At 36.8% G+C, this 14,551-nt stretch overlaps 2 protein-coding genes and 1 long non-coding RNA gene across 4 annotated transcripts; 1 reads left to right on the top strand and 2 right to left on the bottom strand.

The window, feature by feature from the left end:
* Nucleotides 1-3,295: 3,295 nt before the first annotated feature.
* Nucleotides 3,296-3,991, bottom strand: LOC131175364 (uncharacterized). The gene is made up of 2 exons (XR_009145461.1): nucleotides 3,775-3,991; nucleotides 3,296-3,683 (listed from the first exon to the last, which is right to left on the bottom strand). It is a non-coding gene; the product is annotated as an uncharacterized LOC131175364 (long non-coding RNA).
* A 672-nt stretch (nucleotides 3,992-4,663) lies between these two features.
* LOC110662689 (ubiquitin-conjugating enzyme E2 20) lies at nucleotides 4,664-6,809 on the top strand. Its single transcript, XM_021821763.2, has 6 exons — nucleotides 4,664-5,038; nucleotides 5,371-5,398; nucleotides 5,497-5,724; nucleotides 5,819-5,882; nucleotides 6,007-6,066; nucleotides 6,189-6,809. The coding sequence occupies exons 1-6, from the start codon at nucleotides 4,923-4,925 to the stop codon at nucleotides 6,233-6,235; spliced, it is 543 nt and encodes a 180-aa protein (XP_021677455.1). The 5' UTR covers nucleotides 4,664-4,922; the 3' UTR covers nucleotides 6,236-6,809.
* Nucleotides 6,810-8,189: 1,380 nt separating this feature from the next.
* On the bottom strand, nucleotides 8,190-12,055 carry LOC110662713 (uncharacterized). 2 transcript variants are annotated; one of them, XM_058139261.1, is made up of 7 exons: nucleotides 11,854-12,051; nucleotides 11,628-11,747; nucleotides 10,462-10,932; nucleotides 9,556-9,695; nucleotides 9,208-9,328; nucleotides 8,579-8,719; nucleotides 8,190-8,415 (listed from the first exon to the last, which is right to left on the bottom strand). In XM_058139261.1, exons 1-7 carry the CDS (start codon nucleotides 11,938-11,940, stop codon nucleotides 8,332-8,334), a joined length of 1,164 nt encoding a protein of 387 aa, XP_057995244.1. In that variant the 5' UTR covers nucleotides 11,941-12,051; the 3' UTR covers nucleotides 8,190-8,331. The 2 variants fall into 2 exon arrangements, with proteins under 2 accessions (XP_057995244.1, XP_057995245.1); XM_058139262.1 differs by lacking the exon at nucleotides 8,579-8,719 and having other exon boundaries at nucleotides 11,854-12,055.
* Nucleotides 12,056-14,551: the final 2,496 nt, after the last annotated feature.

The following is a 14,551-nucleotide window of genomic DNA, read 5'->3' as shown; positions in this document are numbered from 1 at the left end:
ACTTTATATTGGCATACCTTAAACGTTTAAAATATAAGATATAATTAATATAAATTCAACTTTACATAAAGAAGTGGTTTTATGTGGTTTGGTCTGGTGATTGAAATTCACCTAACAAATTTAAGTTTGAATTTTTATTCTCTTTGTAACACCCTTATTTTTAAATTTATTATTTTTAGGTAAATATTGATATTTTAATTTTATTTAAATTTTAGAAAATTTTTTAAATTTTTTTTGGATTTTAGAAATCGAGTTTGATTTCCTGAAAATATAAAACTTTGATGATTTTTAAAAATTAATTTAAAGACCACGTGGCAAAACTAAAAATATATTTGGAGTCTACGAATTTTTCTGATTTTTCTAGAATATTTTCAGAATTTTTGGGCCTCGTTTTCGGTCCCAAGGCAGCGTAAAAATTTAAAATTTTGTATCCTGAATCGAATCGGCCGAATCGAATGGGACCGGATCGGACTGGTCGAATTGGACCGATCGAATCAGACCGGCCCTTTTCTTTATCTTCTTTCTTCTCCCTCGCGCGCCCGACCTCTCCTCCTTCCCTTCCCGTTTTCTCTCTCCTCCCTCACCTCCAGGCCGCGTCGCCGCAACTCAGCCTTCCCCAACTCGCCGGCGCACCGCCCCACAGCCTCCCCACGGCCGGCTAACACTCTAGGCGGCCGAAAAACGCGCGCCCTGTTTCGACTTCCCGGTTAAAATTCGATCTTCCGGCCACCGATTGGGCTGGGTCTTGTGTCAAACAACATCTACACCTCAAGAGCTTTCCATAGACACCAAGAACACCAATTTTTGTCCGGAAAGTTTTAGCCCATTTTGAATTTCGGGCTAGATTTCTCGCAAACCGTGAAAGTCACGAGAAAACCGAAAGTACCATTGCGCTCCACTCGTCGAGAGCTTCGCGACAATATAAATTTCAAAATTTTTCGACACTGTTTTTCGGTGGATCCCATGGAACTTCGTAGTGTTTTTCTGAGTATTAAATGAGCTTAGAAAATTTCGTAAAAATTATATACTAATCCTCGTGTTGTGGGCTTCGTGCAGGTACCTTCAATTCGCGGAAATTCGACAGTTGTCCAGGTCTGTGAATTTCCGGCTAGACAGACCGGCTACCAAAAAAGTCTAGGAATTGGATTGGGATTTTGGCTACCCCATCATTGTCAGATGCCCCAAGCGCGTTCTCGAGATCGGCATTGGCATAGGTAAACCCAAACCTTGCTTTTTCATAATTTTCTAGTGCTTAAATGGGATTAAAAATTCATAAAATATTCGTGGTAGCTCAGAAAATTATGATTTTTTTTTACATTAGCCTAGTAATATTACTAAGGACCACGGGGTAAAATTTTATAATTTTTAGAGTTTATTTGAGTAGTTTTTGTAAAAAGAGTCAATTATAAGGACTAAACTGTAATTTTACATATTGTGATTGATGACTATTTGGATGGGCTCAGGAGGGGCTGTGTGATATGATTGAGTTGTGGGTGTATGGTTGGTGGATATAGAAGTGTGTTTTAAACCCATTTGTAGGTTAAGTAGGTTCTAGGTATAGGGGAGACTCTGCCGGATTTTCAGCACGACTTAGTACGTATTTAGTCTTTTTCTTAGTTTGTATTGAGTCAAATTTATTAAATGATTGTAATAAAATTGTCAGGTGAGCCGGGATAGCCTTCACAGTGACTGCTGTCAAGTCTGTGAGTAAAATATTAATCTTAATTGTAATTTCAATATTATTATATATTTAAGCATGCCCATGCATCACTTATAAATATGTATCTATGTAGTTAAATACTAGGCACATTTTATATTGTAGTCATAATTGTTAAAGTGCCATGGATATTGTTGTGGTAATTTTGAGCAGTGTGCGTGAGTTGGCGTGCGTGTGGTGTGGTGTTGGCTATGGACAGGACGGGTAGACACGGCTTGAGATCTTTGCTGGGACCCAATCCTTCGGGGTAGATACGGCTTGAGTTCTTCGCTGGGACCCCGATTTGGTTTATTAAGTGAAAGTTCGAGCTGAGTTCTTCGCTGGCACAGGTTGGATTAAGAGAGCTATATAGGGGATCAGTTCCCATATATGTATTGTTTGATATTATCAGGTGTGTGAGTGCTCCAAATTACCTTTTGCTGTTATGATGTGAAAATATTGCCGATGTTGCATTTCACTCTATAGGGTGCATTAGCTTTAGATAGTTATAGAGATTATGGTTAAAATTGATATTTTACTCTCTAAGTCGAACGCTCACTTCTTTTCATTATTTTTCAGGCTACAGAAGGATTATTGTTGTGGTTAACCTGCTTTTCTCCTTCGCAGGTTGTTTATTTAAGTTTGTGTAATTCTGATAACTCCTAGAATTTCCGCATGTGTTAGAAATATTCATTTGATTTGGGTCTGTAATATAATTACCATAATGGTCCTGTAAACTTATTATTATATGCATGTTTGTTGGACTGGATGAGGGAGCTGAGCTCCTATTTATTTTTTTTGTGTTGTTATGAGTATGTGGAGGGTGAGCTGAGCTCTCCAATTGATTATATGTCATGTTTACAGGTCGGGTGAGTTAAAAACTCCCTGTTGAAAGGTCTATTTTATGGCTAGACTCTGTCCGGTTGAATTCTTGAAATTGGGCCCAAATGGGCCTTAGAGTTGGGTTAATGAATAATTAGGTTTACTACGGGCCTCGGGAGCTTTAAGTTGGCCCAGGTCCTAGTGCCGGTCTGGCCTATAGGTTGGGTCGTGACACTCTTAATCCCCTTACTAAAAAAATATTTTATATAAAATAGAGTTTAATAATATTTATTAGAAGGATTGTACGACATCAATTGATGTATACATAAATTAAGATAAAGAGTCTATAAATCTTAATGCAAATATTCTATATAAAAACTACACTCGTTCTTATTGTTAAAAAAAATAGATTAAATTTAATTTCATTATAAAAGTAAATTTAAGGGAGCAGGTTTATTCAAATTTTATATATAGCACAAATACTTTATCCTAAATCAATATGGGACAACATTTATATGAAATTAAGTTTATAATATTATTAGTATCATTTTAATTTATGAAATTAAATTAAATTTTAATATTCATAAATTGGTTAAAAAATACTCTTACCATCTTGATTATAAATATTAAAAATATTTTGCTACTCATCAAAAGATATATTACCAAATATTTATAATTCCACGAAGCCCCTAGTTGCTAAATCAAGTAAGAGTTAATTAATAATTTAATTTATTAAATTTTAAAAAATAAAAAAAAATGCATGTTTCACAGAAATAAAAATGGCAACTAGTAAACTGTAATTTAATAATACTATAATATTTTTTAAAATTTAACAAAATTTTCAACGATAAAAAAGGAAGTTCGTGGATAAAGATCAATATAATGAAGGCTTAATAATCTGGCCAACGGTACTATCTCCATCGTCTCTCCTCGTGGAAGAATGGCACCAAGAGGAAGATAGCAAGGACTTTCTTGGCAGAATCACATCAAGCACAAACCTGCAACAGGTAGAAGAAGCGACCCCTTGTCTGGTTTACCACCAAACTCACAGAGCAAAGTCCTGTAGAGAAGGGGGCAACCATGGCCGCATGCATGCTCGCTCTTAATCCTTATGGCTGCTGCTCCTCCACAACACAACTCCTTCATCTCCTAGATCCAGAAGCTCCTACACAAGCATAACCAAAGCAAGCAAACTCACGGTATATCCTGATCAATCACAAACATTCTGCAAACAAATAAGCCAAAAGAGTGCCTACATTCCGACTCCGCGGTGGGAGGGATCCCACGGGCAGACCAGGGAAAGAGCAACCTTCTCCTGGCCGAAGGGGCTAGGAAGTCCGCGAATCGACAATAAATTGAAGGGATTTGTACCATAGGCTTAGAGAAAACAACAAAGAGAATTCTCTCCGCGGTGAGCATTCGATTAATAGTTAATACTAATAGAATTGAATGAAAAATATCCGACCGATTATAATCCAATTAACAGAAAAATATAATATATGTTTTATATTATTAATTAATTAATTATTAAGAAAAATATTTTTTTATTTATTTCTTAATTATAAAAATAATAAATATAATTCATTATTAATAAAAGAAAGTAATTTACAATTTGATTCTAAATTTTACAACATATTACACTTTAATTTTTTATTATAAGAAATTAATTATTTTATTTTTTAATTTTATATTATATTATATTTTTATTTTTAAATTTTTTTAAATTAATTAATCAATCTATAAATTTTATATTCTATCATACTTTAATTTTTATAATTTTAATTTATAGGACAATTTTATTTTTATAATTTTAATATACAGAATTACTTTATTTTTCTATTCAACTCAATTAAATTAAACTTTAATCTTAAAAATTTAGGGCCATTATATAAATTCTGTTTTTTCATCCTAATTAATTTTGAGTTAAAATTATAAAAAATAAATAAATAATTTTTTAAAATTTAAAAACTAAAAGGCAATGCAGTGAAATATTTAAAAGTTGAATAATTAATTTTTTTTAAATTTAAAAATTAAAATATAAATACAAAGTCAAACTTAAAAATCAAATTATAAAGTTCCCTAAATAATTAAAGAGAGCGGTGAACTAGCCGTTGGAGATTAAAAAAGAAAACGGAAAAATCGAATCGACGCCGCCGTCACTGTAACGTTCAAAAAAGTTTTTCAACTCCCTGTCTCATGCTTCACCCCTTAAACGGCGCAGCATCACTTCACCGACTATCTTTCTTATAAGTCGCGTCTCTCTAGCTCGCTCTCCCTCGTTGGAACGCGAAGAAAGTCAAAGAAACCCTACCTGAGTCTCTTCTTCCATTTTTCCGAAACAAAATCCATCTCAGTTTCAACTATTATTGTTTTGGGTTTTCTTTTCTTTTCATCAAAAGAAACAATGGCTACAGTTAATGGGTACCAAGGCAACACACCCATGGCAGCTCCGGCGGGGACCCCATCGAAGCAGACTGTGCCAACGGCAAAGACTGTTGATACACAATCTGTGCTCAAACGGTATCTTTCTATTAAAACGGACTTGATTGATTTTTATTAATAATTGGGTCTTTTGTGTACGTATGCTATCTTTTTCCTCTGCTAATTAGAATATAGGGTTTGTGGGTTTGTTTTCCTTTTCTTTTTTTTGGGATGTTGTTGAATTTCCTCTGTCCCTCTTATGGGCGATCCTAGTTAGTGGATCGTTTAAGCTCAATTCGATTACTTAGTCTTTTAATCGGGTGTCAATTCTGTTGATTGCTCTTGAAGTGGGTACTTTTTATTCCGTCCAGGCTCCAAAATTTTTAGGATTTCTGACCCTTGTTCTTTTTTAATGTGTTTTAAAAAAACAGGTTGCAATCTGAATTGATGGCGTTGATGGTAATTGAACTATTTCTTTTTCGTTGCTCTCCAATGGAGTATGGTAAATCGCATCTGTTTTGTGTAACTCTTTGTTTTTTGTGAATTTCTATCTGTAGATGAGTGGAGAAGCTGGTATATCTGCCTTCCCTGAAGAAGACAACATATTTTGCTGGAAAGGAACAATCACCGGAAGTAAAGACACAGTTTTTGAAGGGACTGAATACAAGCTATCCCTTTCTTTTCCAAACGACTACCCCTTCAAGCCACCAAAGGTGAAGTTTGAAACCAGCTGCTTCCATCCTAATGTGGATGTCTATGGCAACATTTGCTTGGATATTCTTCAGGTAAGTACCCCACAGTGTTTTGTTCCATGAGTTTACTCGAATAACCACCAGCTTTACAGGATGCAAATTTATTTGACTATGCTATTTTTTGTAGGATAAATGGTCATCCGCATATGATGTTCGAACAATACTCCTATCCATCCAGAGCCTACTTGGAGGTAAATTTGACTATGCAATTGACCCTTTATCTGAATATACATGTTTCTAATAAAAATCCAGTTAATTTGACTATGCCGGTTGATTCATTTCATTTTTTTTTTCTGTTTGCAATTTGATCTCCAGAACCAAATATAAGCTCGCCTCTAAACACTCAAGCCGCTCAACTTTGGTGCAATCAAGAAGGTATGTAGTTAAGATACTTGCATTCTTTTTCAACACTTCAGAATCTTTTTTTGGTTGGGAATCATCTGAATTTTTTATTTTTTTGGAAGTAATCTGAAAAGTTAAACCTCTGTTTATTGCAGAATATAGGAAGATGGTGGAGAAGTTGTACAAGCCTCCAAGTGCGTAATTATGAGAAGGAGATAGCATTTTAGGTGCAGAAGCTTATGTGGACCTCTTTTTCTTCCTCATAGAAGGGAAGGGTGGGACGAGCTTGTTTTTTGACTTCTTTTCGCCTTTTTTTTTTTCTCGTGTGTTCTTATTTCTGTAGTTGTTCTCCATTCAGTGATCTTACGTGGAAAGATTGAATATAAAATTGCTCCTCTCTCTCTCTCTCTCTCCCTCTCTCTCATGGAGTGAAAATGTATTGTGTATAAAATTCCCTTAATGCATCTTACTTTTTTTTTTTCAAAGATAATAATTCATTGCATGAGGAGAAAAAGGCATGAGACCCATTACATTATAGGATAAATCAACTACAACAAGAGCAGCAGATTCAAGCTCTCCTAAACCCAACATAACATTAAGATTTCATAAACCAAGCCCCAACCCAACCTCCAACCACATACATCTCTAAGCCACACTGAAGCAGGCAATAAGTATGTTGGAATCAAACCAAACAAACACGCAAAGATTTCAAAAATAGTATCTCCTCGAGAAAGAAACTCATAGGACCGAAAAACAATATGAATATCACCCTGAGATCTTGATTAGATCTGGAGCCAGGGGAACACCAAGGGCAGCGCTCTTTTGCACCGATTGTTGAGAGATTGGATACCCAAGTGAATGACATCGGTAACGCCTCCAAGAGTCCCAGATTCACGCCAACCCATGCACTTGTACACAGCCACAGAGGGAAATCCTACCAAACCCTCATCGTTATCCTCAAACTTGGAAGCCACGCCGAATGAGGAAGGAGGGTTGTCTCGCCCTCGGAGGGGCGAGAGATGACCGACTTAACTCGGCAGTAACTGAAATAATAGTTTTTGAGAATGTAATTGCACTTTATGTAGAGCTTTTTTTTTCCCGAAAAATTAATAAGATTCATTAATAAAATTAGGCTTATAAGTTCAATATAGATAAAGGCCCATGGTATAAAAAAAAAAATCTAGCTAAACATAAATTGCACAAGAAAGGGCTCTCAAGTCCAACCCACAAACAGAAACCCCAATAGAGAAAGATCCAAGCCCGAACACACGATCAGGAGGAAGGAAACACCGCACCACAAATCGCACGGGGAAGGGCTCAAATCACCACAAACAACCAATAAGTTCATCCTATTGAAACACCAATGGGATTAACTTCAACTAAAACGCCTAGTGAAAAAGGCCCCAAGAACAACACCACAAGGGAACAGACAATCGAGCTAGGGAAGACAAAAATAACTCTGAAGCGTTGGACTATGGAAGTCGAAACCAGAGAAACGAAAGGCAGAGAGGGAGAGGCACAAACTTCCCTAGAGGGAGACAAGCTGAATGGAGCACTGCAAGGGACCAAGACTCGGCAAAATGCCTGAAAGATAGAGTCCCAAGCAAAATAAACCCAAGCTCAGAGAAGGAGCAAAATAACAGACCATGCAGTAAACAAAAGCACTGACGCCACGTTTACTAAAAACAAAGGAGGGTATTAGTGCTCTAGCCATCCCACTCTGCAGGCTTCAAGGGAGCGAAAGCCACAAGAACGGCATTGTGAGCGTCCCTACGATACCATTCCCCTGCATAGATCCAGCAGCAACGAAGATCACACACAGCAAGTCAAAAGAAACCATCACCAAGAAGTTCAAGCCTGCAGACCAAAATCCGAACAAAAGCTACACGCGAACCTACTCGGAGATTGAGAGAGTTTTCTCTCTAAAAGATAAGAGAAAAGGAAATCTCCCCTTCTTGTGCGTTTTTCTTAACGTGGAGCAGTTTTCACCTATATTGCACATCCCCAGGAGCCTAAACATTAATATTATTACGAAATTGGCCGAAGCTCCAAAGCTACAATTGAGAAGGGTTGTGATCACACATCAGAAAGTGGGGTCAGAATAACATTTTGATGATACATCAAATACATTGACCAGAACTTCAGCAACAATAAGATTATCGTGGAGCAAGCTTAAACTGATATTTAAAAATAAAAATACATAAAGGAACAGATTTGGGAAGCCGTCAATGTAAAAATTTACAATAGCAGCCTGAAACACAAGATCTACGTATCAGAGCTACAATATGCAATTCTCTACTACTGTTTTGGTGATGTAAGTTGCCTCAGGTTGTACTTGGCCAACTCCTTGTACTTTTCAACCACGCCAATCAAGCACACAGTCTAACAGTCACAAACAACGCTAACCATGTTAATTACAGTTTCTAAAAAACAAACAAAGTATAGGCAAATATGATTGCAATGCCAGAAAGATAAAATTTAGTGTAATATGAGAGCAGCTTCTGCAGATAATTTTCAGTTTTAGCAGGGAAGAAAAATTGTTTACCCTAACAATTTCAACTACGATTGTCTTGTCAGGATTGCTAAGGTCGACTTTATGTGGCCCAGGAACAGATTTTGCAACTGAATTTATAATTTTCATCCTGTCAATGCCAGTGTTTGCACGAGCTTCATAAAGCACAGCAAACTGTAAAAATAAATAAAATCATTAAATTTAACTCATGCTTGTCAGGTTGAGCCTAAACAGAAATCATCCATGTTAGAATGATATCCTATTGAAACTACCAGTCATTTGCTTATAAAATAGAAATAAAAATTAAGTTTGAGTCGCAATTTACAAAATATTTAATAGCATTATTGCTATAAGTCCAATTTCAGTGACATTCCAACTAACAAAGGTTGATCTTTGGACTCCAAGTTCAGTCCCTACTCAAAATAAAACAATAGAATCAAGTTGGAACAAGTCAAATCTTATCAAGACCCCATCCTACTTAGTCCTGGATTTAAGATATTCAGACAATGGCTATAGTTTGCTCATCAAAAAGTAGTTAGTTAAAAACTAGGAAATTCCAGGCATGCTCATTGACATACTTTTTTGTTTTCCTTCCAGGACAAATATTGCTTTGTTTATCATAAAATGTATGATAAACAGCGATGAAATTAATAAACTAGTACCTTCTGCGGCTCTCGAGTATCCACAGGAAAATATTTTGCCACAACTGGAGTCATTGCTTTTGAAATTTCCTCTTCTGAAGCATAGCACGAAACTTCAATTGGCAACACTCTTAAGATAAACCTACATATGAAAACAGAACTTTAGCCACCTCATATAATACGACAATTTTCTCATGCAGCTTATATGAGACTTCTTCCAGGACTAGGCATGCCAATTTGCTTGTCTTACACATGAAGCCTACAGCTAATAGCCTACAAGTCCCAAAAAAAGCAAAAAGATCCAGCCAGCACTGGTTGGAAGTTATGCACTAGATAAAATTTAATCAAACAGATAAGCATTTCATAAACCTTGACATGTGTTTCCTAGTTGATGCAGCAGAAGTCATCATGTGCTGTACAATATCTCTAGGAGAAGGGTCTCCATCTCTCTTGCGCATTTGAACAAAAGCAACACCATTACAACCTGAATCAAGATTTGCAAAGCGCCTCTGTTTGAACATTACAACATTAAATAGCACAAAAAAAGTATGAGGAGGCAGTCATAACTCACAAATAGTTATCAAGGATGGACTCCATCCTTTTCTTATATCCACAAATAACAATGGGAATTAGATAATTGAGCATAATCTACAAGATTGGAGATTAAATTAGCCAAGAAAACAGTTCTAGAATAAAACCAAAGTAAGTGCTACCAACTCTAGACCACTCATGCAATTGTCAGTGTTTGAATGTTAACTTTGTCACTGTTTTCACAAACATACCACCTTCATGAAGCAGAATCAGGATACACATTTTTGCATGCCATGGTCGTATATTACAATGCAGCTTGTTTGTCTTATTTTTCTCAGGCCAAACACTAATCATATCTTCCGGCCATCAAAACAATAAATTTATTTCTGTTTTTTTCTTAATTAAGTACTTATAGTAAAGCTAAATCATTCTTATCAAATACCTGCTCAACGTAATTCTTACAGATGGATGTACCAAATAAACAAAAAGAGAATTTACTGATATACATAATCATTACAAATTATATAGATAACAATCACAAAAAAAATACAGACAAGGGGAAGAAAGAGCACATCACCAGAATAAAACAACAATGAAAAGCCTACAAATGGGATAACTACACCCACATAAGCAATTTTCGTGTTCATCTAATTTAGGAACTGTTATTTATTACTTTTATGGAAGAATGGAACATCAAGACAAAAAAATGAAAATAAATGGGAAAAGAGGCAGTATATTACTCACCTTACTCCTATCTCCAATTTCTTTGAGTTCATCTTCAATAAGCTTATCAATGGATTTCTGCTCCACCTTTTCATGGACAACAGATTTTGAGACACATGTTTCTATGCATTGCTTCTTCACTGGAGGCTCCTTGGCTTCATTTGTTTGATTTTCCAGATCTTTAGCACTCTCTTCATTATCATTAGTGTTTTCTTCCGTTTGCTTTCCACAGCACAAATTCTCCACATTAATATCTAACTTCTCATTTGTTGGACTTTCACTTTTAACATCATTGTTTTGGTTTGTATCTGGTTTATTCTCTTCCTCCCCATCCTCCTCTTCATCCTCTTCCCCCTCCACCTCATTATCATCTTCTTCTCCTTCTTCATCGTCATCAGAATATACAAACTTTATCTTTTTATTTAAAGGTTTATTAGGCAACTCTGCTGGCTTTACATCTGTATCCTTACCATGGATCAGCTCTTCATAAAACTGCAAAAGAAAGCAGGAACACCAGCAGCTAAATGAACGACCTGATTTCACCTCAAAAATTAGAGAAAAGAGCATTTACTACTTAAAAACACGTGCATATGGCTTACAAACAAGTGCAGAAAAAGACATGGTCTATAGCTGCAAGGCAAAAAGTAAAATTCTGCTCGACCTAATTGTCAACACAGTGCTATCAGACGAGTCCTTTATTAAAACTCCTCATCTATGAAACCACATTTCACACCATTCAAATTCATTATGTACTTCTCTTTGTCAAACTCTCCATTAAATAAACAAAATCCAATCAAAATCATCTAATCGTTTGAAAGCCTTAACTTCAATTTTAGGCGAAATATCCACCTTTTTCTCCAATTCACTATTGGATTTATCTTCCTCTAATCAATATATGATATATTTCAGTCATTAAAAGCGGTTTTCATTTTTCTTCCTGCGATCCCACTAAAAATATCCTAACTTCACCAAATATACATGCAGAAAAAATATGCGCGGTACTCATAATTCAACCCACAAGTTCCAAGCAAAAAGGGTACAGGAAATCAATGTTTATCAGCACGAAAAATGAAACAAATAATTAACACCCTTTTCTAGAACTAAAACGAGAGAGAAGAAGAAGAAAATGGATAGAGAGAGAGAGAGAGAGAGAGAGAGAGAGAGAGAGAGAGAGAGAGAGAGCATACAGAATCAATAACGTTAATAGCCTCATGAGAGGCTTGGCGCTCTTTGCCACCATCACAAGTGATAAAGAAGCCCTGAACTCCTGGGCGTAAAGGGTAGGGGCCCTTCTTCTTCACTGGCTTCTGCAATTCATAGGTAAAACAAACTCAACTAAAAGAAGCACAAAAGCAAAGGCTACCAACAAGAATAATATAGATACAGGGACAAAAAAGAAAGAGAGAAGGATACATTTTGGGGGAGATAGCGTTGTTTCCTCTTCTTACTCTTGTTTGTGTTGGCGGTGGCAGCAGACTTCGGCTTGTTCTCGGTGGCCATTGAGCAGAGCAGGAGCAAGAAGCGTCGTGTGCTCTCAGGGTTCGGCAGACACAAAGGGGAAAGAAGACTCGGGCATTGGACTGAGCTTTATCGGCCACACTGGAGTTTGGATTAGGGCTGAATTGAAAATGGGTCTTCGTTATGGGTCTAAACTATAAGTAACATCACCTCCACCCTTGGACGGGAGCTAGGCTTCCCAAATTGGGCGAGCCCGAAATATAATTTTCTATATTAAAACAATTTTTTGGTTTAAAAAAAAAAAATTATTTATATTGTACAGGTCGAACAAGGCCTGGACCAAGTCTTTTAGGCTCGGTCCAAAACCAGCCCGCCTGCCCAATGAAACCAGAACCTTGACCTAACAAAAATGAGGGTACTAAACTTCGCATGACCTAGTTTCAAGAGATTGAGATCTCACCATCGACTTCCCAAATCATGGGAAAAGTTTAAGCTAAATAAATAAAGATACGTAAGTGGCAAGAAATCATGTTTAGTTTGTTGTAACTGTAAAAGAACTAGGAAATTTTGGAATAAGAATTCTGATATTTATTGCCCCATAAATCAAAGATATATATAAAAAATTGTATCTAATAAATAAGTTCCTAATCAAGCTAAACTACCAAAATTGTATCAGACTCATACAATAAAAGGTAATAACAAATATGCACATAAAAATTTCTAAATAAATGCCATAAATAAATACAAAATAAGTGGCAGCTAACAGCTGCCTTTCCAATACCCTCTTCAAGTTGGAGCATGGAGATCTCGAATGCCCAACTTGCGAAGAAGAAAGTCAAACTGATCCTTTCCCAACGCCTTTGTGAAGATATCTGCAGGTTGCATTGAACTACGTACATAATTTGTTCGAATGTTACCATTCAATATCTCATCACGAATAAAATGACAGTCCACTTCAATATGCTTGGTACGTTCATGATAGACAGGATTAGCAGCTATATGCAGAGCTGCCTGACTATCACAATATAAATTCATAGGTTCAGTATGCGCCACACCAAGAGAATTCAATAATCCTTTCAACCATTTAAGTTCACAAGTTGTAGTACTCATAGACCGATATTCAGCTTTAGCGGATGAGCGAGACGCTGTCTGTTGCTTTTTAGTCTTCCACGAGATAGGGGATTCACCCAAAAGAACAAAATAATCGATCAAAGACCGTCTCGTCAAAGGACAGCTAACTCAATCAGAATCACAGTAAGTAGACAATTTGATATCACAATTGGCATGCAGTAGTATACCCTGACTTGGATTTCCTTTCAAATAATGCACAACTCTAACAACTGCCTCCCAATGAGTTTTCTTCGGTTATTGCATGAACTGAGCAAGAATATGCACACAATAAGACAACTCGGGCCGAGTTATTGTTAGATAAATAAACCGTCCCACCAGACGCCTATACTGAGCAGGGTCATCCACATCATCACTCTCGATAAGGGCCAGCTTGTGATTTTGTTCAAGAGGAGTTTTAGCCGGCTTACAACCCAGTAATCCAACTTCTAAAATTACACCCAACGCATACTTACGTTGACACAAGAAAATACCATTCGAGTTTCTGGCTACTTCAATCCCTAAGAAAAATTTCAGCTTCCCCAAGTCTTTCATATGAAAGCAACGACTCAAATAGTTCTTGAATTTTTGTACAGCGGAAACATCATTGCTGGAGATAATAAGGTCATCCACATAAATAAGCACTTTCAATTGAACAGTCCCAGCTCGAAAAGTGAACAAAGAGTAATCTGAATATGATTGCTGAAATCCATAAGCTTTCAGAGATGCAGCCAATTTCGCAAACCAACATCTAGGTGCTTGCCGCAAACCGTATAGAGATTTTCGGAGTTTACAAACCTTCCCTGGTGATTGAGAAGCAAATCCAGGCGGCATCTTCATGTAAACCTCTTCCTCCAAATCACCGTGTAAGAAAGCATTTTGGACATCCATTTGATGGAGTTCCCAATTCTTTGCAGCCGCAACAACAAGAAAGGTGCGCACAGTAACCATTTTTGCTGTAGGAGCAAAAGTCTCCTGATAATCTATGCCTTCAACTTGATTATTTCCCAATATCACTAACCGCGCCTTGTATCGTTCAACACTTCCATCAGAATTGTATTTAATTTTGTATACCCACTTGCTTCCTATTGCTTTCTTCCCAAATGGCAGATTTTCAACTGTCCATGTACCATTATCCTCCAAAGCCTGTATTTCTTTTCTCATAGCCGCTCTCCACTGTTCATCCTTAACTGCTTCTGCATAAGAGCTTGGTTCATGTCCTGTAGTAATGGCTGCCAAAAAACATCGGTGTTGTGCAGAGAATTTATCATAACCCACATAATGTGCTATAGAGTAAGGCGTACCTGAGGAATCAGATTGGGAAGGTGAGCATACCGAGGGGCTTGTTTTGATGGCGTTTGTCACATAATCCTTCAAACGAACACTAGGTTGCTTGGCCCTTTGTCCCCTACCTAGTTGCTCTTCAACAACTTCACCTCTATCCACTCCCTCACTGTTTTCATGGATCAATTCTTCTGTTTCAGGATTCACCTCACTTTCTCAACCCACACTTTCATCGTGCTCCTTTCCCAAGTTGTTCTCTAAA

This window comes from Hevea brasiliensis, chromosome 17, assembly GCF_030052815.1.
Source record: "Hevea brasiliensis isolate MT/VB/25A 57/8 chromosome 17, ASM3005281v1, whole genome shotgun sequence".
Taxonomy (NCBI): domain Eukaryota; kingdom Viridiplantae; phylum Streptophyta; class Magnoliopsida; order Malpighiales; family Euphorbiaceae; genus Hevea; species Hevea brasiliensis.
Note: the sequence above shows the minus strand (reverse complement) of the source record. Positions and strands in the feature narration are given on the sequence as shown.